Source organism: Esox lucius, chromosome 12 (genome assembly GCF_011004845.1).
Source record: "Esox lucius isolate fEsoLuc1 chromosome 12, fEsoLuc1.pri, whole genome shotgun sequence".
NCBI classification, from domain to species: Eukaryota; Metazoa; Chordata; class Actinopteri; order Esociformes; family Esocidae; genus Esox; species Esox lucius.
In genome coordinates this window covers 28,902,705-28,925,552 of record NC_047580.1, presented here as the reverse complement: position 1 = coordinate 28,925,552, position 22,848 = coordinate 28,902,705, and the positions used below count along the sequence as shown (strand labels likewise).

At 42.7% G+C, this 22,848-nt stretch overlaps 1 protein-coding gene and 1 long non-coding RNA gene across 3 annotated transcripts; one reads left to right on the top strand and one right to left on the bottom strand.

Annotated features, from left to right (window-relative positions):
* Positions 1–696: 696 nt before the first annotated feature.
* LOC105013636 (nuclear receptor subfamily 1 group D member 1-like) lies at positions 697–16,003 on the bottom strand. Of its 2 annotated transcripts, XM_020051363.2 has the most exons (9): positions 15,622–16,003; positions 15,313–15,448; positions 8,600–8,911; positions 8,372–8,460; positions 8,108–8,252; positions 3,437–4,023; positions 3,141–3,326; positions 2,732–2,942; positions 1,963–2,162 (listed from the first exon to the last, which is right to left on the bottom strand). In XM_020051363.2, exons 2-9 carry the CDS (start codon positions 15,326–15,328, stop codon positions 1,963–1,965), a joined length of 1,746 nt encoding a protein of 581 aa, XP_019906922.2. In that variant the 5' UTR covers positions 15,329–15,448; positions 15,622–16,003. The 2 variants fall into 2 exon arrangements, with proteins under 2 accessions (XP_034152044.1, XP_019906922.2); XM_034296153.1 differs by having other exon boundaries at positions 697–2,162; positions 15,313–16,000.
* LOC109616384 lies at positions 8,878–22,726 on the top strand. The gene is made up of 3 exons (XR_002197504.2): positions 8,878–8,964; positions 22,419–22,502; positions 22,628–22,726. It is a non-coding gene; the product is annotated as an uncharacterized LOC109616384 (long non-coding RNA).
* The last annotated feature ends 122 nt before the right edge of the window (positions 22,727–22,848 follow it).

Sequence of the window (22,848 nt, the reverse complement as noted above, 5' to 3'; positions counted from 1 at the left end):
AAGGTCTATTCAGCCGTCTACCAGGAAGTTTTAGAGCACTTCATGCTTCCTGCTGCTGACCAACTTTATGGAGATGCAGATTTCATTTTCCAACAGGACTTGGCACCTGCACACAGTGCCAAAGCTACCAGTACCTGGTTTAAGGACCATGATTTCCCTGTTCTTAATTGGCCAGCAAACTCGCCTGACCTTAACCCTATAGAAAATCTATGGGGTATTGTGAAGAAGAAGATGCAATACGCCAGACCCAACAATGCAGAAGAGCTGAAGGCCACTCTCAGAGCAACCTGGGCTCTCATAACACCTGAACAGTGCCACAGACTGATCGACTCCATGCCACGCCGCATTGCTGCAGTAATTCAGGCAAAAGGAGCCTCAACTAAGTATTGAGTGCTGTACATGCTCATACTTTTCATGTTCATACTTTTCAGTTGGCCAACATTTTTTTGTATTGGTCTTAAGTAATATTCTAATTTTCGGAGATACTAAATTTGTGATTTTCATTAGTTGTCAGTTATAATCATCGCAATTAAAATAAATAAACATTTGAAATATATCAGTCTGTGTGTAATGAATGAATATAATACACAAGTTTCACTTTTTGAATGGAATTACATAAATAAATAAACTTTTTGATGATATTCTATTTTTATGACCAGCACCTATATAGATAAAAGGAACACGAAAGAGGCGGGATTCGATAGTTACATAATTTCATCTTTATATCAATTTTATGGAAGAAATAACAACTTACAAAATATACAGGATGCGCTCAATCAACAATAATCTCAATTTGCACTTAATAGTGGCAATCAGATTCCCTTTTCACCCTAAAGGTGTATTTTGTTTTCGCTTGACAAGCATTAGGTACGGGTATTGGGGATGTGCCTGCTGCAGGTTGTGGAGTAGGAAGTGCTGGTGAATTCTCGAATTCTGCTGGTTTGGTCCAACATCTGATCACATTGCTGTCAGCGCACTGGCTGACACGGCACATGTCCCGCCCCCTTCAAAACGATCCTCTCAGCCCACATCGTCAGTGCTGACAAGTACCCTCTACAGTCGCGCACAGACGCTCCATTACATTCCTATGGCCTCTCCTTTATACCCGTCTTCTGTTCACTGAACTCTGATCTCGCCCAGCAGATCCGTCATATTGTACATAAGAGACACTGACATTTTATTCACAACATCACAATCAAAACAACACAGAGTACAAAACCCAACATGGTGGGAGACAAAGTCCTGGGTCTTCGTCCATGATTCCTGATGCCGACCTATTAATATAGGAATATAGCATTTCTATATGAAACAAGTATGTAGAATATATTTCTGATTTAATTGCATATTTAAACCCCAGATGTTTTTGTATGTGAAATGGGAGTAATTCGATCTTAACCTGTAAAGTTTTAACTACGTATTTAATATATACAAGGTCCTTTTCTCTTATGCATTAAACTTCCACACATAATGTCACCAATAATGGTCCTTAGCCTATCATTGTCCATAAGCATCTTCTCATATAATCTCTTAACTGGTTTGGCAAAGGTCAGGAGATTAGGTTTAAATAAAACGGTAGTACGGTAAATTAACTAACTGGCTTTTATTCTCCTAAACACTAGAAATAAATTGTTAAACTGCTATACACATCAAATCTGTCCAAAATGGTTATGATTAGCCTAAAACACTGATGTACGTTCTAAATGACCACCAAGTGGAGATCTTGAGGTTTTCTGTGTATGAGCACAAGTCTGCATGGACTGATCCTCTGGGTGAAGATCAGATTCTGTTCATTATTGTTCTCTTTCAAAAAATTTTCAAGTCGTGGTTCTTCTCATGGTGAGTCTCCAGGAAGTCATGCCCTGAGAAAGTGGTGGTGGGCTAGTTCTGAACGTCTTTGTGTATACGCATAAGTGCCTGTGCATGTGTGTGTGTGTGTGTGTGTTTGCGTGTGTTCAGGCTGGTTCAGGGGTCAATGCGGAAGGCCAGCAGCTTGTCAGAGTGCAGGTTGTTGAGGGTGCGGAGGTCGGGCAGGCGAAGGAGCAGCTTGGGGAAGATGGCGGCGCTCTGTTCGGGACAGCGGCGATGGATGAGGGATCGCAGGGCGTGGATCAGACCCTCCTGGAGCTGTTCTACGGCAGCCGTGTCAGAAATGCCCGAACGGTCTGACGAGGAGAGAAAAGGAGAAGACGGTGTTGAGTGTGTGTTTAATGTGCTGAGCACTGTCTGTTCAGTCAACATGAACATGTGACTCCATAGTGGAAAAGCTTGTACAATCAAAAATATTGGTCTTGAGTCGCAAGTTCTGTCGTGGTTTTTTTATGCATGGGTTATAATCAAAATACAACCACCTACGCGTGGTTGGAAATCGAGCAAAAATCTACCTCAGTCCTACTACCAAGTTTTATAGTCCCCTGTCCTTTGCAACCCCCTACTCATTACCTTACAATAACAAAACATACATTCCTTAAGACCCACCCCTTATTCCTTCATTGTGACATGTAAACATTTCACAGCATGCTAAAAATACCTGTATTACTAATGAATATAACTATATTAAAATACAAAAACACAAAACTGCCAACTTAAGAAAGTAGTAAAAACATTAAAACAATATTCTGGCCTTCATCTCCAAGATTCCATCACAAGCTACACATTCAATGTTGTTACTCAACCATGCTTCACTGATTTTGTCTTCAGCGCTTTCAGCTGATCAAGGGGCTCTTTTTCTCACCTGCAGAAACCAGCACCACAGCCATGAACAGGGCAATCTCATCAGGCTCCAGCCTCAGAGCTCCCAGGTTCTCGCTGAAGTCGAACATGGCGTCAAGCAGTGTCCCCATCCCCAGGCCTCGCAGGGTGGACTGGGGGTACGTCTGGCCATTCAGGAAGGTCACTGTTCGCTCCTCTGGGTTGAGAAGGGCGCAGAACCTCACCATCAACACCTGACAGAGACAGAAGACAGCACGCGGAGGTTATTCCACAGGGGAGTGAGATTAAACTCAAGGGGGAACAGAAAAAAGGTGTTTGGTGCTTCATTTGGGTTTTACAAAGATTTTTTTTCTCTCTTTTGGCCCAGTTTCCCAGTCACAGACAAAGCCTGGTCATGGATTAACGTAGACTTAGTCCCAAGTGGTGAGTACCTGGAATGTGCCTGATTTGAGCAACATGACCTGGTCCTGCTGGCTCAGCTCCTGGAAGCCAGGGATGCCCTTAGCGAACTCCACCACTTCCCTCACTGCTGGGGTGAAACACTGGGAGAAAGACTCCCATATCTGTTGTCCCGAACGACTGGCCACAGATACAGGACATGGGTTTAGAGGACAGGCCTGACACAGGGAGAGAAAGTGAGTATGTTGTAATCTGTTACACAACACTAGTTCTGCCGCATCGCGACAGTAAAGCATGACGACTTTTTAACACCTTTACAGATGCTTACCAGCACTTTGGTGCCTGCTGCCAAATTCCATGGACAGGATGGCTGGGTTTGGGGCTCTTGGGTCTCTTCCTTCATGGAGAAACTGTGATTGGCCAAGTTGGGCTGTTGAGGTGTGCTGCCCATATTGGACTGTCCATTGTTCTGATTTGATGTTGCAGAGTAACTATAGCGGCCGTTGTCCACGGGGAGGAATGAATGTTGATTGTCATTGGTGACTGGGCAGCGAGGGGCGGGGCCTGCTAGACAGGCTTGGTAACCCTGGGCGGAGCCAGAGCTAGGGTGGGAGGACCCATATGTGGCCTCCTCAGATGTGTTGCCCTTGAAGGGGCATGTTGCTGGGAGGCTGTTATTGTTATTATTGACATTGATACCCCTCTTTGCTGCTCTGTCTTGGCTACTGGCGAAAATTTCCTGATAGGCCTGTGAAATGGCTCCTATGGCTTCTTTACAGGGAGCCTCTGCTGGGCTGGGAAGGTTTTCGGAGATGGAGTCCAGTTCCATGGTGTCGTTCAGGCTGTTCATGTAGCTTTGCATCTCATCCAGAAGCCTCTGCTTTTCCCTCTTAGGGATACGGCCGAAACGCACAGCTGAGGAACACATTAAGAGAAGGGTCTCATTATCATCTGGCCGTAGTCAGACGAAAATAGCCCAAATTATTACGAAATAATGAAATATAGAGCCCAGGGTTTGAATTCTACTCCTGTTTAGAGGTCCGCAGAGGCCGGTTTGATTGACCAGGACCGTCTGGATTTGGCATATTAATTAAATATAGTTGCCTTGCCTCTTCAAGCTCTAACAATACCTTGTAGACGCTTGGTTGCCTGTGAATTGTGAAAGTTAAAAGGCCAGAGATTGCCTTTGTGTTTAGACATTCTGGTTGAACAAGAAGTGTGATAAGAACCAGAATGCCATCGGATGAACTTTGGACGACTCATATCTTGATATATGGGCACAGTATGTATTACTGAATTGGATAGAAAAGTAGGGTAGAACATTAAAAATAACATATTTGTGCAAAGCAGAGGTCCAGTGTTAACACTTCCAGCTCCATGAACATACAGCTCCTTAAGAAATTAAGAGACCACTGCACCTTTTTCTTTCCTTTCCAAAAAAGTTGAAAAGGAAGGGTTTGAGTGAGGAACAGACGTGTTCAATTTGCAGTGGTCTCTTAATTTAACCCTTCTGTTCCTCACTCAAAACCTTCTATTTTCGAAAAGGTGCACTGGTCTCTTATTTCTTTAAGGAGCTGTATGTCGGAGACTATGGTTCAATTCCCAATCTCCACCTTCACCTCTGTGTCTCCACTTTACCTGTTTCCATGTGATCCCTCTTGTCAATAAAAGCCTTACATAAAAACCAAAAAGTAAGAGCTGTTCACTCTCCACAAAAAGTATATATTTTTATATCTCAATATACTTTGATTACTAATATGCTTTATTTGTGTTTTGTTACAATATTTTCAACATGAATTTATTTAAGTCGATCTTAATCTTTTACTAGATATGTTCAGTAGATCATTGTATCCTTCCATTTCATTCAGGCCTCCCTCTCTTCTCTCTTCTCTCTCCCTCTCCATCCCCCCTCTCCAAGAATATCCATCAGCTGGAGGTGCTATTTATAGACACTCTCTAACCCCCTCCTTTTCCATATCGCTCTCCATTTTTTCTTTCCCTCACTCTCTACTTCCTTCTCTGCTCTGTAAGTAGGGCAGTGGGTCATTGAGAACGTGATGTTACAGCTACTGCGACAGACGGAGAGGAAGAGAAATGGGCTCTCAGCACGCAGGAGAGAAGTAGCGGTTGCAGAAAATGGGGGAGGGAGTGAATGGAGAAGAGGAGAAGTGAAAGTAGGAGATTGCGGAAAGAAAGTAGCGAGTGAGTGGATTGAGAGTCCACAGGGTGGAGTGCGAGATAAGAAGAAAGCTTCAAAAGGCAGTCCTGCCTCGTGACAGTTCTTCATCCAAGCCAGTAGAATGCATGAGGCAACATTTTAATTATGCATAAAGAATGATTAAGAAGAATGCCAGCGTGAATATGTACACTTACAGAAACAGACAATCTGTACTATTTTAGAGTTATTGGTTTGCTGCTTTAGTTACAGGCGCCCTAACATTATATTTTCAGTCTTTGCTTACAATTATATCTATTTGAGAACAGGCGCTACATTACCAATTCAAGGAGCTGTGTCTTTAAGAGCATGAACTGGTTGCAGAGGGGGAATGTCGGCCATCGCTGTGCCAACTGACTTAAATACTTGCCCTGCGCATGGTATCACAAGACAAAGAATCACACAGCACCAAGCTCTAGAGAAATCAGGGCGTATTCTTTAATGTGGACTGCAGGCAGTTGACTGAGGTTTTCCTGTTTTTGCAACAGCTGCAACCGAAGGAAAGAGGTTTCTAGGTTGCGGTTCTTGAAACTTGCTAGAGCGTATTTTTAATAGGGTCAATATGAGTGTTTGTTTCCTTAAAAAAACTCTTCACTATGATACCCTCTTTTCTTGCACTCGACTGTTGAGCACCCAAATGGTCCACCGCCTGCAGAAATCACACGTTTGTCTGTTGTCAATTAGACAATAGAGAAAAGTAGAGGGTGGATATAAGTAGACGAGTAGAAGACAGGCAAACTAGGTCACGATGTACAACTATGCAATGGGTCAACATTTTACTTAGCTTTTTTAGGTCAACTGAAACTTCTGTTTTCTGGTGTGATGCAGCACCTTTTTTATATTGTTTATTGAGTAGGGGATAATGAATTAGGGGTGCATTGTCTTAAAAATATTTGCAATGAGTAGAATTAACCTTCCGCAAAGTTGCGTTATTTGCTAAAGAGTGCAAAAAGCCCATAGTTAATATATAGCCATGGCATATATTAATAGATACAATAGATAATCTATTGTATACTATGGCTATAATTTAGCATATTTGCAAATAGAAATTACGGCTAATCATTTGCCAGTTGATAGGAGACCACATTGAAGTTTACTCGCTGGCTACAATAGTTATCTTGGTAATCAAACTGACTTCCTAGCTGAACTTACCAAACCACCTATCATCCCAGATTGATTTTACGAAGAGTCATTTAAGAATTCTAATATTTTCAAATTTGACTTGAAAATATTCAATATAAAGTTCAAAGAATTAACTTTATAGCCACTGATTTCTACTTTGTGGATAACCTGTTCTTTAAAGGGAATCATAAACCAGGTGCTTCGAATCCTTATTGCTGATTAGTTGATAGTTGTGGTAAATGCAAGCGATAAAGGCAGAAGGGGGTGTGGTGTATGGCCAATATACTATGCCTAAGCGCAATGTCTAAAAACAGTGCTTAAATATTGTATATTGGCTCTATACCACACCCCCTTGTGTCATATTGCTTAAATAACTGATTAATTGTCAGACGATGAAAGGCGGTTTTACAATGCATCTCAAGCTTAATTGTTTGCCGTATCCATAATTAATTGCCCAATATTTTATAAGGGCAAACATTATACAAGGTACTCAAGTTGACCCTGTTCCAATTTCCCAAAATAATTCCTGTGTTTGCTGCAGTTTTCTGGATGACCGATAGCTTTAGGGACTTCAAGGCTCCTGTTCTCATAAATCACTGTCGGACAGAGCGGGAACAGAGAGAGAAGAGAGCAGGGAGGAGGGAGAGGAGAACAGGGTGGAGGGAGAGGAGAACAGGGTGGAGGGAGAGGAGAGCTGGGTGGAGGGAGAGGAGAACAGGCTGGAGGGAGAGGGGAGCTGGGTGGAGGGAGAGGAGAACAGGGTGGAGGGAGAGGAGAACAGGCTGGAGGGAGAGGGGAACAGGCTGGAGGGAGAGGAGAACAGGGTGGAAGGAGAGGAGAGCTGGGTGGAGGGAGAGGAGAACAGGGTGGAGGGAGAGGAGAACAGGGAAGAGGGAGAGGAAAACAGGCTGGAGGGAGAGGAGAGCTGGGTGGAGGGAGAGGAGAGCTGGGTGGAGAGAGAGGAGAACAGGGTGGAGGGAGAGGAGAGCTGGGTGGAGGGAGAGGAGAACAGGGTGGAGGGAGAGGAGAACAGGGTGGGAAGAGGGAGAGGAAAACAGGCTGGAGGGAGAGGAGAGCTGGGTGGAGGGAGAGGAGAGCAGGGTGGAGGGAGAGGAGAACAGGGTGGAGGGAGAGGAGAGCTGGGTAAAGGGAGAGGAGAGCTGGGTGGAGGGGGAGGAGAGCTGGGTGGAGAGGAAGATAGGGTGGAGGGAGAAGAGAAGAGAACTGGGTAGAGAGAGAGGAGAACATGGACGGGGAAGGGAGCAGGATGGATGAGGAAGAGATTGGTGTGAGAGGAGAACAGGGTGGAGGGAGAGGAGAACAGGGTGGAGGGAGAGGAGAACAAGGTAGAGGGAGAGGAGAACAGGGTGGGAAGAGGGAGAGGACAGCAGGGAACATGGAACAAGAAGAACATATAGAGGGGAGGGAGGAGAGAAGGTGTATGAAGAGGGAGGAAGACTTGGGGACTTATAATATGTGTGCAGATATAGGTTATTCTCTCTAAGTGCGCCCTTCAACAGTAGGTCAATGCAACGACTCAGGTGAACTATCAGGTTGGTGCAGTGCTGACAGAGCCGGTAAGTGAAACACAAGCATTGGATGGCCTCAAAAAAACGTCTCTGCCCCATTTACACCAAGCCTCTGGGTGACATGGACTCTCACCATCTCTGGACATGCCGACGGAGAGGCATTTCTTGAACCGACAGTGTTGGCAGCGGTTGCGGTTCATTCTCATGATCAGGCAGTTCTCGTTCTTCACGCACATCTTGTAGTTGATGTTCTGCTGGATGCTGCGACGGAAAAAACCCTGCACGGGAAATACGACCAACTGGCTTTGAATACATCCATAAGTCAGGGGTCGTAAGTCATAGGGAAAATAATGAAAGGAATTTCGGAAAGCCAGAGTTATCAGGTCAGGGTCTGTACCTTGCAACCCTCACATGCGTGCACTCCATAGTGGAACCCGGACGCAATGTCTCCACACACTTTGCACAGGAGTACCATCCCACCAGTCTCTGTAGATATGGGAATAAACAGAGATACATACTGTCAGAATCTGGGACCAGATCGATGAGGGTGAATGCCGACCAATCCAACTCCTGTTTTCTGTAGAACACAAATAGAATGTAGAATATATATAGCTTGACAACTCACTGGTGAAAGTTCCTGTGATTCCACATGGCCTTTTACTCGCAATGGGGTGTTGGTAGGTGTGCTGGTGTATAGAAGTTGGTGTGGCTACAGTGTAGACTTCTGGGAACTGGAAGACCATTTTGGAGGATGGGGGTGTGCATCCCTCCCCTATCTGGCCCTTCAGGGAACCCATCGGCCTCAGCTCTGTGAAAGTGACCTCCTCTGGGGAGGAGGGCTGGGAGTGGGAGGGCGACTGGGTCTGATACCCACTGGAGGGGCTGCCAGGGCTGGGACTGGTGCTGCCATTGGAGCCTGCATACAAAATAACACCACCTGGCAAGATGGAAATGAAGGGCTTATCAGATATCCTGACCTCAGAGAAAAGGGTAATCTCCCTGAGTTCAGCATCTTGGGCTGTCAAGGAAAGGCATAATAATATATTTAAAAGAGATGTAACCAGCTTATTTGTTCATTATACCGAGGGATAAACATGAACAAATGTTTATCCCTCGGTATGCGTGTCGCAAAACCTCTAACAATTTGCTCCTTCGCTCCCTTATCATAGCCTGAATGGTATAGGCATAAATGCACGTTCAAGAGCATGCAGGAACAGCGGAGCGGCGCTAAAAATAATACCCGTAGCACAGCAACAAAGCGCTAAGGTTCTCGCACGTTGACAAGTACATTTGACAGAATTGTGGACTCTCTTTGGAATCTTTTCGACATTTCTAAATAAACACTAAGCCGAATGAATGTTGCTATTTTTTCAGTTTTTGTTTATTCTCAGTGTTTTCGCATTGTCCCATATGGACCTTTGGGGTGTAACTCATTCCTGGGGGTGTAACGTATTACACCCCCCCCCCCCCCCCCCCCCCCCGAAAGAAAACGGTCCTTTTGTGTCACTAAAATCTGTGTCACTAAAAGTTTCTGACCTTAAACGTTTTATTTCGCAGTATAAATACAGACCATAGTCATAAGTTGTGTTGCAGCACAAGATCACGTGTCTGCTCCATAAATAGCACAACCCCGCTCTCTTGGCCGGATGCCCAGAGCTTTCCAACAGCACAACACCTGACCACTGACTCACATGGACTCCTGACATGGTAACTGCCCGGACCAAATCCACAGTCTCGTGTAGACATTTGCAACAATCACAAGCTGGTTCTATGACTCTAAAATATACTAGAGGTGGAGGTGTAGAAGGGTTACGTTTGGCGCTATAACCAACTAGTCATACTCACGAACTCGTGGACCGCCCCCGGGTAATGTAATGCTACCTAACTTTGGGTCGATTTGTTTTCGGCTTTACGAGTTTGTAAATCAAAGACAGAAGTCATTGATGCATGCTTCACGATGTGTCACCATAATATTTAGACCCTATTGAAAATCGTTTTTAATAGGCTACCTGCATTTTTTATGGACATTTAGATTGAATCATTTCAAAGTAAAATAGCGATGTATAAAAACTATCCAAACTGAAATTGTAAACCAAAAATCTATCCTTTCTAAACAAATAAAATAACAGTCAGTCTGAGAAACTATTGCATTCAAATGAATAATATTATCTACGTCTTTAGGCCTGTGAGTGTGGTAAATAAAACAAATAATACCACCAAACTATCATGCAACCAGTCTACTCCTACTCTTAAGAAAACATGAGTAAATCTGGTCGTTTCCCCTGTTGACTTCCCCGTTCTCCCTTCGCATTTGCTGCGCCTGGTATTTGTTTAGGCCAAGAGTTTTTGTTATCCACCAGTCAGCACGTGCCGCAGGAATTATTGTTGACACTATGAACTTGAGTTAGTGTCAGAGCCAGACATATGGCAGGGAGGGACCAGCATGTCCTTCCACTGAAATCACGCCCACCTAAACACATTTTAATGTCCACCTGAACACTCATGTGAGCTACTGCTGTGTTTACCTGGTTAATCTGGTGTTATGAACTGGGTCATGTAATGTAAATATTTTACAGTAAGTCCAAGCCTGACTGTGGTGCTTTATATTGCACTGCTAAAACATGCTGTATACTTGGCCAACAGCTTTATGTAGAGTGTCAACTAATTCCTGAAGACATTTTTTCTCATGTGACTTTAGAAATCCAAAGGACTTGGCCTTTGCCTACGGGAACTCTGGGGAATGCCCAATGTAACCCGGAGAGGAGACAAAAGAGAGATTAAGTCACTAGTACAAGCAAGTAAAAATTTAGGTTAGTGGAGACATGCACTAGTGTTTATTGTGGAATTAGCAGCAGGTTGGAAAGTGAGGCATGCAGCTTCCCATCGTGAGTTTACCAATACCAGGCAGGCACTAATCTGCCTGAGAGAAAGTGGAGACAGACAGAGAGGCAGGCAGGGAAACACGAGCACTTAACAGGCACAACATCCCTTCTATTATCCTCTTCCCCTTCTCATCCTTCACTCATCGTTCTCCCCTCTTCCTTCATCCTCCTCCCATCCACTTCCTTAACTCATCCCCCTCCACTCCTCTTCCTTCATCCTCCTCCCACCCTCTTCCTTAACTCATCCCCCTCCACTCCTCTTCCTTAACTCATCCCCCTCCACTCCTCTTCCTTAACTCATCCCCCTCCACTCCTCTTCCTTCATCCTCCTCCCATCCTCTTCCTTAACTCATCCCCCTCCACTCCTCTTCCTTAACTCATCCCCCTCCACTCCTCTTCCTTAACTCATCCCCCTCCACTCCTCTTCCTTAACTCATCCCCCTCCACTCCTCTTCCTTAACTCATCCCCCTCCACTCCTCTTCCTTAACTCATCCCACTCCACTCCTCTTCCTTAACTCATCCTCCTCCACTCCACTTTCTTCATCCTCCTCCCATCCTCTTCCTTAACTCCACCTCCTCCATTCCTGTTTCCTTACCTCATCCTCCTCCCCTCTTTCTTACCTCATCCTCCTGCCCTCTTCTTCCTTACCTCATCCTGCTCTCCTCGTTCATCCCTCAACCTCCCCCCATCCTTTCTTCCCTCATTCTCCTCCCATCCTCTTCCCTCAATCTGCTTCCATTCTCTTCTTTGCCTAATCCTCTTCCCCTCTTCTTTCTTCCCTCATCCTCTACCCCTTCTTGTTCTTCCCTCCGCCTCCTCCTATCCTCTTCCCTCTATATTCCATTGTTCCTCTTCTTGCTCTGTGACTGCTGGATGCCTGGCCAGTCTGCTGGTGTTTTCCTGCCTTGCTTTGCCCGTGCAGTGACAAGTCATGATTTGTAGGATGGAGGTAGAGGACACCCTTTTGACTCCACAAACTGTTTCCATATAGATCTGAATAGTTTGTGAATTATTGTTGATGTGCTGTAAGTTGTGTATGACTGAAGCCAGAGTCCAAATGGACAGTTACAAAAGCATTCTATGGTCTATAGTACAAATTAGATGATAAGTAAATACAGCTCCAGAAAAAATTAAGAGACCACTGCACCTTTTTGTTTCCTTGAATTTTATTTTTTTCAATTTGCAGTGGTCTCACTCAAAACCTTCCTTTCCACTTTTTTGGAAAGGAAAGAAAAAGGTGCAGTGGTCTCTTAATTTTTCCCGGAGCTGTATATCCCAGTCAACATCATTGACCTGTGAGGAGCATGTTTCTATGTTTCCAACAGACTCCAATAACCCAGCTAGCAGAAGTAGGTCACTGTGTGGACTGGTTTTAGGATGTGTGCTCTGTGGCTGAAACAGATGCTGCAGGAGGAAGCTAGCTAGCTGTCTCACAGCTAGGTGTTATTAGCCTACCTCCTGTAGGTCAACATGCCACAGTGGATGGTGATTAGGAGTTGTACTTGTGCTGTATTATGGATATATTGTGGATTGCATGCATTACAATTCATATAGCATATTATATTTTTGTGATGATATATATATATAATATATATATATATATATATATATATATATATATATTATATATATTATATACACTCACCTAAAGGATTATTAGGAACACCTGTTCAATTTCTCATTAATGCAATTATATAATCAACCAATCACATGGCAGTTGCTTCAATGCATTTAGGGGTGTGGTCCTGGTCAAGACAATCTCCTGAACTCCAAACTGAATTTCAGAATGGGAAAGAAAGGTGATTTAAGCAATTTTGAGCATGGCATGGTTGTTGGTGCCAGATGGGCCGGTCTGAGTATTTCACAATCAGCTCAGTTACTGGGAGTTTCACGCACAACCATTTCTAGGGTTTACAAAGAATGGTGTGAAAAGGGTAAAACATCCAGTATGCGGCAGTCCTGTGGGCGAAAATGCCTTGTTGATGCTAGAGGTCAGAGGAGAATGGGCCGACTGAAATGGCCCCCACAGTCACCAGATCTCAACCCAATAGAGCATCTTTGGGATGTGGTGGAACGGGAGCTTCGTGCCCTGGATGTGCATCCCACAAATCTCCATCAACTGCAAGATGCTATCCTATCAATATGGGCCAACATTTCTAAAGAATGCTTTCAGCACCTTGTTGAATCAATGCCACGTAGAATTAAGGCAGTTCTGAAGGCGAAAGGGGGTCAAACACAGTATTAGTATGGTGTTCCTAATAATCCTTTAGGTGAGTGTATAATATATATATGCATCATTGAGGATAAAAATACAGTACATAATTTTCAACACATTGCATTACCAAAAATGTGTAATGTCACCAATTATCCTATAGCAGTATCAGCATTACTCTGCTCCCAGAGGATAAAATAACTGTACGGCTTAAAGCTACATGAGCGTAAGGACTGTTAGGTTCCAGCTGTAGCATAAGCCTGCTCTAGGAAAGCAGAAAGTTTAGGACACATTTGGGACAGATGTTGGGATTTGTGATAAAAAACAATAAACCCATGAGGCATGAACACGTGATGAGAGATAAAGTTTATGCATTATTGGTTGAATCGCTGACCCACTGACCAGCCTTCCTTTTCCATCACTGCAGGCAGCATCACAACCAAAGTGCCAGGGGGAGACATCTATAGAACAGAGAACTGTAGGGGAGGGCCTGGGAAGGGAAATCACGCTCTGCACGCGGCATAGCAAATGCGTCCACGTGAGCGATTTTCGGGAAGCCAAGGAGCGCATTCAGACTCATGCTCCATCAAGCTCCCACCAGTAGTCACACACCACTCGCTGCTTAGAATCTGGTATAATCTAAAAGGAAAATAAATAAAGCCGGATATAGTGTATCTTGGGAGTGCTCCGCGTGGGCGCTCAAATGTTTCGTGAACTCCTTTACCCACGCTCATACGATCACTCATTGACTCAGTAGCCAATACTGACCACTCAGTAACACTGAATTACAGCTGAGGCGATTTGTTCAACTATCTGATTATGCAGTGGACAATGGACACATTTGGATATCGATTATCCTTTACTGAACACAGATTGTGGTAATATCAGACCTGGCATGTTTTTTTGAAGTGCGTGCGTGTTTGTGTACTTTTCAATAAAATTCCATCACCAATTCTACTGCTCTGTGAGGCCCAGAGTGCCCAATTGGGCAATAGGGGTCAACTGAGCTCTCTATGGAAAAGTGAACCACCGTTCTGAAAACATCCAAGTGGTAGATGGCATTAGTAAGGAATGCAATGGCATTAGGCTCAGATATCCCAGATCCTTACACCAGTTCCCTTTTTATGACATTCGACTTACTAACTTTATTATAGTAAGCATATTGGCCGGCGTTAAGTTAGTCGCTCCACAGATAATGACTAACATTGAAACCATGGAACATGTACAGTGGAAGGGCGGGGTGTTCCAAATCGTTTCAGTCACCTGTTCTGGAACGTGTCTACAGAATTATTAAATAAATCATATCATAAAAACATTATGCAATATATTTTTCAATATGCTTACAAATATAGCATAACAATATACAGTACAATAAATCCTGGTGTCCTTGACTAACCGAACCACCGCCCAACGATCCGTGCGTATCTGGCCGTACGCTTTACGTTATCATCGAATATCACTGCTCTCGCCGCCCAATAATAACAACACTGTCATACAATGTATTATCTCAATGACACATAGGTTATAGAGAACAATTTATTAACAGATAAGAACGAAAAACAATAATCTGGCCATGTTGATTTCGCAATAAGCATGGAATGCACTGTTTGGATGCTATTACAGGTAGCTCCACGTGAGTTTGTTTTCGTGCAGTTAAACAGGCTTCACGCCGCGTGAACTTAAAGCATGGTCTTAAAAAATATACTGACATTTTCGGACCGCAGTTCTGTAAGCTTGAAAGAAAATATCCACTTATTGTAACAGTTGCAACGTATGAGCCTATCAATCAGGATTCAGCACAATATGGTTCTGCAATAAATGTAAATTGTGTCTCTATCTCGCAACTTCATAGACGTATCATTACATATGTATTACAAGACCAATAATATTGTTTTCAATCTAATTCAATTGACACCCCATTTGAGATGCAGATTGAGGTTTTACAAAACCTCATCAAGGGGAACTTTTGGGGAGGTTTTTTTTACGCACAATTACGCAGGACAAATTTGACAAATAAGAAATGGTACAACAAAATAAAACATAGTGAATGATGTTTAAATTCATTAAATACCCTTCAACATTCTCAGGGCAACATGTTTTCTCCAATTCAAAATGTATTATTGAGTAAACAACTAGTATATACATATCTATGCAATATAAATAAATAACCAACAATAAAAAAACGAATGGTAATTGCAATCGATTGAAATTGCAAAAATGTCGTCACAATCATAGTACTTACCACCCGGGCTTTCCATGTTTATTGATGTGTCCTGTAGTGATGAATGACGCTCAACTTGTCGATCTGTATTGCCGCTTCAATAAATGTCAATACGCAAGTTGAGACTATGGAAAGTCGGGAGCTACCTGCGAGATACCTGACCCACAAAGCGAGCGCACAGTGAATGACAGACTTAGTTATCTACCAAATTATAGAAAACTCCTTAGGGTACTGTAATGTCTGTACTGTTACGTCCAATTGCATACTATGCAGAAGAGTTACGTCCAAATCTCTCAGGTGTGCAGGAGATATTCGAGTTGGAAGTTTTACCTGGGTCCGTTCTGCGCTGGTTCAGCATATGTGAGTGTCACGAAAAGAGACCAAGGGAATTTCAGAAATCACAAGAATTAACATCCGCATCTCCGAGAATGAACGGTAGCCTACTGTGAGCCAGGCAAGACATACACACTAACCACGTCGGTCACACTTCCACATCAATTACGTTTTCAGGTAGCTGAAAGGAATGCGAGTCGCTTCTGTGCCTTCTCAACTTCTGTTTTTTCTGTTTAGTAATGGGACGTATCTTATCTCAGTATATGTCCCCTGTTAACTCTACTTTCCCCCCTCAGTGTTGTGTGCGTTTTCATTGGCTGGTATCTACCGCTGAGGGGGAGTTTTGATGCGCTTATGTGACAGTGCTAAGCGTTTAGTAAAGCCACGGTGCATGTGCACTCCGCATGTGCCAGGGCGAGCGCTGCTCTACTGACATACATTGTATACATAATACGGAGCATAACTGGAGGCTGGAGGGCGTGGCTCATCGTGACTGGTCCGGAACTGCTTAAGTTTGGTCAACAGTCGATAATGCCATTGTCAAACTTTTCAGTGTGTGTTTTTGTGTGTCTGTCTGTGTATGTGCTTGTTTTAATGTACTTATGAAATACATAAGAATATAAGGTTTTTGGCATAGGTTAAGGTTATGGTCAAAAATTTTGGGGTTTAGGTTGGGATTGGGTAAAAGTATCTATTTTTTATTGCAATTAATTGTCCTGAAAGTTGAAATAATGTTCTGCATCCTACTTCTGCAAGTCAGAGGGACAGAAAAACGGATCAAAATAAAAATGTCCGCAACTCTAATAGGCTCCAATAATTAAGTTATTTTAAGCACAAGCAAAATCGAATTATTGTTAATTAAAACATGGGAGCATACCAGCGCGGACATCCGTTTTCATTTTAATCAAGTTTTGATCTTCACAAATATACCACAGTGAGCAGAATCGATTGCAATACGTCTTATTTTCAAAGTTTTGTACGTGTGTTTGTGTCTGTGTTTGTGTCCCTATTTACACGTTGTAACCTATCATCACCAGCTGCAATAGACAACTTCCATTTGAACACCTTGCATTTACTTGCTATTTTAGCTGGTATTCATTAAAATGCAGGCGCTCTGGCTTCTTTTTTTGTCAAAATTTTTGTCCGATTTCAAACAAATTATGTTTTAGTTGCTAAAATGTATTCTATTTTAAATAAAAAGTGTATGAAGGCTTTATTTCCGCGCACACCAACAATAGTCAGTTTGAGTAAACTCCACCAGCCATTAGAAAGCGATTTTATTAGGCTAGTGAAGCATAACGATATTTTTACATTGAGAACCATACATTTCCAGGTTCAACATCCTAACGAAATGTTCTATGGAAGAAGCTTTTTTATATCCCAAAATATAGTTTTTTTACAGCTTTTGTAAGCTGATTGATAGTAAGTACTAGACATTGAATGCGGTGTTGCTGTAATTCAGCTCAAGTAGGCCTAGGCTACACAAGGTGGGTCCCTTTGAATTGGATGTTGCAACCTCATCTCATTGGAATACATAAAATATGTTTTAATAGCGTTTGTAACATATGATACGTTTTAATAGAGTTCATAACATATGTTAAGTTTTAGCCAATTGTGCGTGTATTATACGTTTTGATACCGCATTGTAATGTAACCTAATGTAACATATCATACGAAGTCGTAAGATATATTACATTAGGTGAAGTTATGTGGGAGTAAAATAGTTTACGTATTCCAATGAGACCAGGTTGCATATCTTTGTAGAGGAGCAACACTTCTGAGACAGTTGTTTCTATGAATCAAGAACTAACTATAAAGTCACAAAGGATACATTTACATTTCATATCGAATTGTCACTCCGTCAGTAGATACAATGTATTAGGTTAGTGGAGGCTGTTTTCTCATTCACTTAAATTTCATCGTAAATCCTCTTTCCTCTGTTCTCTCCCTCCCCGAGCAAATGGAACGGAGTGGAAAAGTGTCTTCCTTAACTTAATATCTGACTTTCATCCAGGGCCTTTCCTGATTGGGTATAGCTAATTCCTCTGTACAAGTAGGGTGTAAGGTGTAGGGGGTCATTTAGAATGGGGCCAAATCTCAGTATGCATTTCAACCACTCCATGTTAAATTGTGTCAGGAACATGGAGGAGGACGGATAATTTAATTTAGGATAATCTTTTACTTGATAAAAAACCTAGAGTTTAAAGTTTTTTTTCATTGAAAGTTTTTTGTCTTTAATGTTGCAAGCAAAAATGTTGTATTGTGCATGTTTTAGCCTGATGCCACGCGAGTGGAGATGGTGGAAAAAGGATCGGAATTTCCCATTTCATACCAGCGTATTTCGGGCACATTCATCCTTCTCTCCTCATCTCAAAAGTTGGCCAGAAAAAACACATGAAAGGAGAAGCAGGAAGTCAGGACATTTATATATATAAAAAAACACTTTAATCAGATTTAATTGCAGAGTCAGTTAAGTGCAGCTCATTCCCGTTAGATGAATTATAATTTAGGCTACGTCCAAACGGTGATTAACATATTTAACGGTCTCAAAAACGATCTACTGATTTTTAAGACGACAGCGCCGCTTGGTGGCAGGGGGATTTACACCCTCACAGGTTGGGAGCTTTATATTGCAGTGAATTTTTTTGGTCGCTAGAGTGAACTGCAACGCCAGCAATCCCATCGTTGTTGCCGTTAACTATCCTGACGAGGGTCTTCATACTGCTGCTTTTTGAGTTTTTAGAGGTGGTAATGTTTGAGTGTGCTCATTGAGCAGTGATTCCTAAGTTGTGTCTGTCGATTGAGCGGTAGGCTGGGTATTGACCTACTTTATGAAAATGTTACATAAACGTGAAATGTTCAAATGTTAATCGTTTCTCATATCAGGCAAATCTGCTTAATCACTTGTACATGCATTTGACAAACCAACCAAACTATTTGTATTTTCATTACTGTCCTAGGTCTACCTTCTTTATTACCATTGTTGCGTGTTGGCCTTTCCGTACAGCATGGGGAAAAAAGCATTCTCCACTCTTACGTAAATCATCCACTGACAGGATTAATTTGGTGTCTCGTATTAGAACTGCATCAAATTATGAAGTGTGTTTGTTGGCCGACTCACACACATGAGAACATGTTATGGCAGGGCAGATAATTACAGGCTGTCCTCGGTTTGGGGACCAAACAGAACAGAAGTTGCTGCCAACATACACATCTGCAAAGTGCAAAACACCTTGTGCCTCCAGGGCTAAAGAGACAGGCGTCTCTGTCTCTCTCTGACTCACTCTCTTTCTCTCTCTCTCTCTCTCTCTCTCACACTACACACACACACACACACACTCACTACATTTCATTAGGTTGAAATCTTTGTTGTGTGAAGGGATGCCAGTTCAGCTGTGGATGATGATAACTTTAACATGTTTATACCAGGCTCTGCCTCAATCATACTGTGTTTGGACTGCTTATGGAATAGCCCATTAAGCTTCAGAAAGCACACTTAATAAGTGAAGAATGCTGAAAACGACTCAGAGAAACCATGGCATTATTCAAGCGTGGTATTATTCTTGGGTTTACAACTGCACGGGAGACAGTAGCTCATCCCTATATTTCCTGAGCTACAGTAATCACTCTTTAATCACATTAAGGGTCATTGACTCAAAGAGAAGCTTCTAAACTGAAGCTTTCTTATTATTTTACATACGTATATCATTCTCATAAGGGTCGTTTTATGTGGAGAGAGAGTGAGAAAGAGGAGGGTTGGAAAAGAGAACCTTTCCTTTAGAGCTCACAGATTTGCTGTAATTACTGAATCACTTCCATATGGGGCTCTGGCTGTTTTTCAGTTCCCTGCCGACCCCCACCGTCCCTGGCTTTCTGTCTCTTTCTCTCCCTTAATATTTATGCCCTTCTGTGTCTCAGTTTCTCTCTTTTTGTCTCTCTCACTTTGTCTTTGTCTTTTTCTCTTTTTGTTTCTCTTTGTCTCTCCGTCTTTCTCTCCTTCTGTCTGTTTCTCTTTTGTGGTCTTTATGTCTTTTTTCTGTCGCTGTTTCTCCCTCTTTGTCTTTCGGTCTTTGTCTTTCTGTCTTGCTCTCTGTTTCCCTTTGACTTTCTGTCTTTCTCTGTCTCTGTTTCTCCTCCTCATCTTTTTCTCCTTTTTATTTGCCCTTTTCTCTCCCTCTCTCCACAACCCTTACCCATCTTTTCTACCCATTCTTCCAGTTTCTTCCTTTCTCCTTCTTTGCCTTCTCTGTCTCTGCCCAGAACTCCGAGCACTTTTGTGAAACCAACAAAGTCTATCTTAATCAGAACATCCTGGTACATTTGGCTCTGCACTGCAACTTGTGGTGATTCAATTAGATCGAGCCAGCCAGGGAGAGGGAGGTGGGAGAGAAGAGTTTAGGGGCAAGCAAGATATAAAAAAAAAAAGAAAGAGGGAGAAAGTTGGGGAGGGGTGAGTGGAAAAATATGAGAAAGAATAAAAGAGGAAAGAAAGAAAAATAATGTGGTTTCGGCCTTAGTAATTCAGACAAAGCAAAAAAAGAGGGAAGCAGAACAGGGAGAGAAAGGGGAAGAGGTGGAACGAGAGAGAGAGGGAGAGGTGGAGAGAGAGAGAGAGGGAGAGGTGGAAAGAGAGAGAGGGAAAGAGAAAGAGAAAATTAGGCAGAAAGAGAGAAAGCCATAGTAATGCTTTTTGACAGAGGCGGGTTCGTTGAGGGTTCATGGTGACATCATGGCGGATTTTAAGAAAAGTATAGACAGGAGAGCCATTCACCTTTCATTGGACACACATGTTAGGGAATATGGTTATGTGCTCATATGCTGGCAAAAATGCCTGCCACTAACTATGTGGACAACCCTTTCATTGCCCCCTCCCCTACACACATGCACACACACCTACACACTCTTATTCTCTCTCCCTTTCCTCCCCCAATCTCTCACTTTTAACCACCCTCTCAGCTTCTCTCTTCCCCTTGCTCATTCCCTCTCGTATCTTGGGTCCAGTGTAAATGCTAAATAAAGTCTTGCTGCTTTTAGGCTCCTCTGGTTTGTGAACTCATTGTATTCATACTAGTGATTGGTCTCCAATCCTCTGTGTCTAAAACACCCTGTACTATCCTGACTATTCTCCTATAGCATCCAAATCTTCCTTTGAGTTGTATTGCTCTGTGTGTGTGTGAGTGTGTGTGCGTGTGCGTGTGCGTTGTGTGTGTTTTTCCTTCATGGCAGTTGGAGTGTAAACGTGTGCATTTTGCCAGCAGCCTGAATGAATGAGCTCCTTCATTTCACAGGATGTGTATTTAACTCTCTAACTAAAACGATGTGTAACTGAGTGAGTAGGAATACTCTAAGAAAGAATGGTGCTGTCTTGAACCTAAAGGGGTTCCTTGGCCATCTCCATAGTATAACACATTGAAGATCCTTTTTAGTTCCAGTTAGAAATCTTTTGGTACCCTTTTGGATCTAGAACCATCTTTGGAAAGAGTATTACCTGGAACCCAAAAAGATTCCCCTTAGAACCGGAAATATTTTTTTTTGAAGCACAGTGAACTGCTAGGTGTTTTGACTGTGACAGTATTATAGTGATTATGGTGCGTATTCCAGCTTTCTGGATTTGAAATTATACAATGGATTTTGGGTTGAAGTTCAGACTGTTTGCTTTAATTTGAGGGTATATACATCCATATCAAATTAACCATTTAAAAATGACAGCATCTTTTGCCCGTAGTCCTTCATGTACAATAAAATAGTCATAGTTGGTTGCTTATGCTTTGCATGGAATGGTTGCCTGACGTCCAATAACCTTGGAAATTACCAGACACTGGGGATGTTCCCTGGTGATGCTCTGCCAGGCATTAACCACAGCCACTTTCATGCCCTATTTGTACCTGGGCCGTTTTGCATTCAGCATTGTCTTTAGCCCCACACACAGTGAGAACGATGGTTCAAGCAGCCAAAAAAATCTCCACGAATCACATTTAGAGAATTGCTGAATTTGGTTACATCTTGATGTCACCAACTCCTCCAAAATATGATTAGAAGTCACCTCCATGCCAACATGTTATTTCGAATGGTTGCCAGAACAAAGCCTCTGCTGTCACCAAACAAAAAAAATTTAACTTCTGGATTTTTATGTACTGGGAACTGTAATTGTAACCATGTTCAATGGTCTGATGAGACTAAAATTGAGCTTTTTGGCAACAAACACCAGAGGTGGGTTTGGCATAAAAAGAACCATGGTCATGCAGAAAAAAACCTAATACCCGCAGTGAAATACTGTGGTGGATCTGTGATGTTGTGCGTCTGTTTTACTTCCAAATGCCCTGGGAACCTGGTTAGGACACATGGACTCCATCAAGCACCCGGATCTTTTAGACCAAAACCTGTCTGCCTTTGCCAGAATGCTAAAACTGAGTTGTTGTGGGATCTTCCAGCAGGACAACGATACAAAGCATACCTCCAACCTACAAACAAAATGGTTCACTGACCATAAAATCAACTTTTTGCAATATATTGACCTAAATACTATTGAAAATCTGCATGGTGACCTGAATATTGGATTGGGAGCATCTGTGAAGTGCAATCTTCAGGTCTCCCCACCGATGTTCAAGTCCAGGCTTTAACTGGGCCCCTTATGGACATCCACAGGCTTATTCTGAAGCCGCTCCAGCATTGTCTTGGCTGCTTTGGGTCGTTGTTGTGCTGAAAGATGAATCTTTGCCCCAGTCAGAGGTCCCGTGTTCTTAAAGAACCTCCCTGTATTTTGCTCTGCTCATTTTTCTCTCAATCTTTCCCAGTCTCCAAGTCCTTGTCGCTGAGAAGCAGCCCCAAAGCATGATGCTCCTGCCACCAGGTTTAACAGTAGGGATAGTATTACGCAGGTGATGAGAAGTAGTTGTTCACCATACATAGGGCTTGGCATTCAGGCCTTATAGTTTGATTTTAGTCTAATCTGACCATGTAGTATTTTTCATCATGGTAACATGTCATATGTCTTTTTCTCAAGAGTGGCTTCTCTCCTGACACTCTGCCATAAAGGCCTGATTGATGGAGTGCTGCAGAGATGGTTGTCCTTCTGGCAGGATTATTCTGAGAGAATGCAAAGAGTGTGTCATCAAGATGTCATCAAGGCAAAGGGTGACTACTTTGAAGAATCTCCAATATGAAATGTATTTTAATCTGTTTAACAATTTTTTGGTAGCTATATGATATGTGTTATTTCATAGT

Coding starts and splice junctions, on each gene's coding strand:
- LOC105013636 (XM_020051363.2), bottom strand. Junction 4,024..8,107: donor CGTCGGCATGTCCAGAGATG/GTGAGAGTCCAT, acceptor TGTGTTCCTCAG/CTGTGCGTTTCGGCCGTATC. Junction 2,943..3,140: donor TCAAATCAGGCACATTCCAG/GTACTCACCACT, acceptor TGTCTCTGTCAG/GTGTTGATGGTGAGGTTCTG.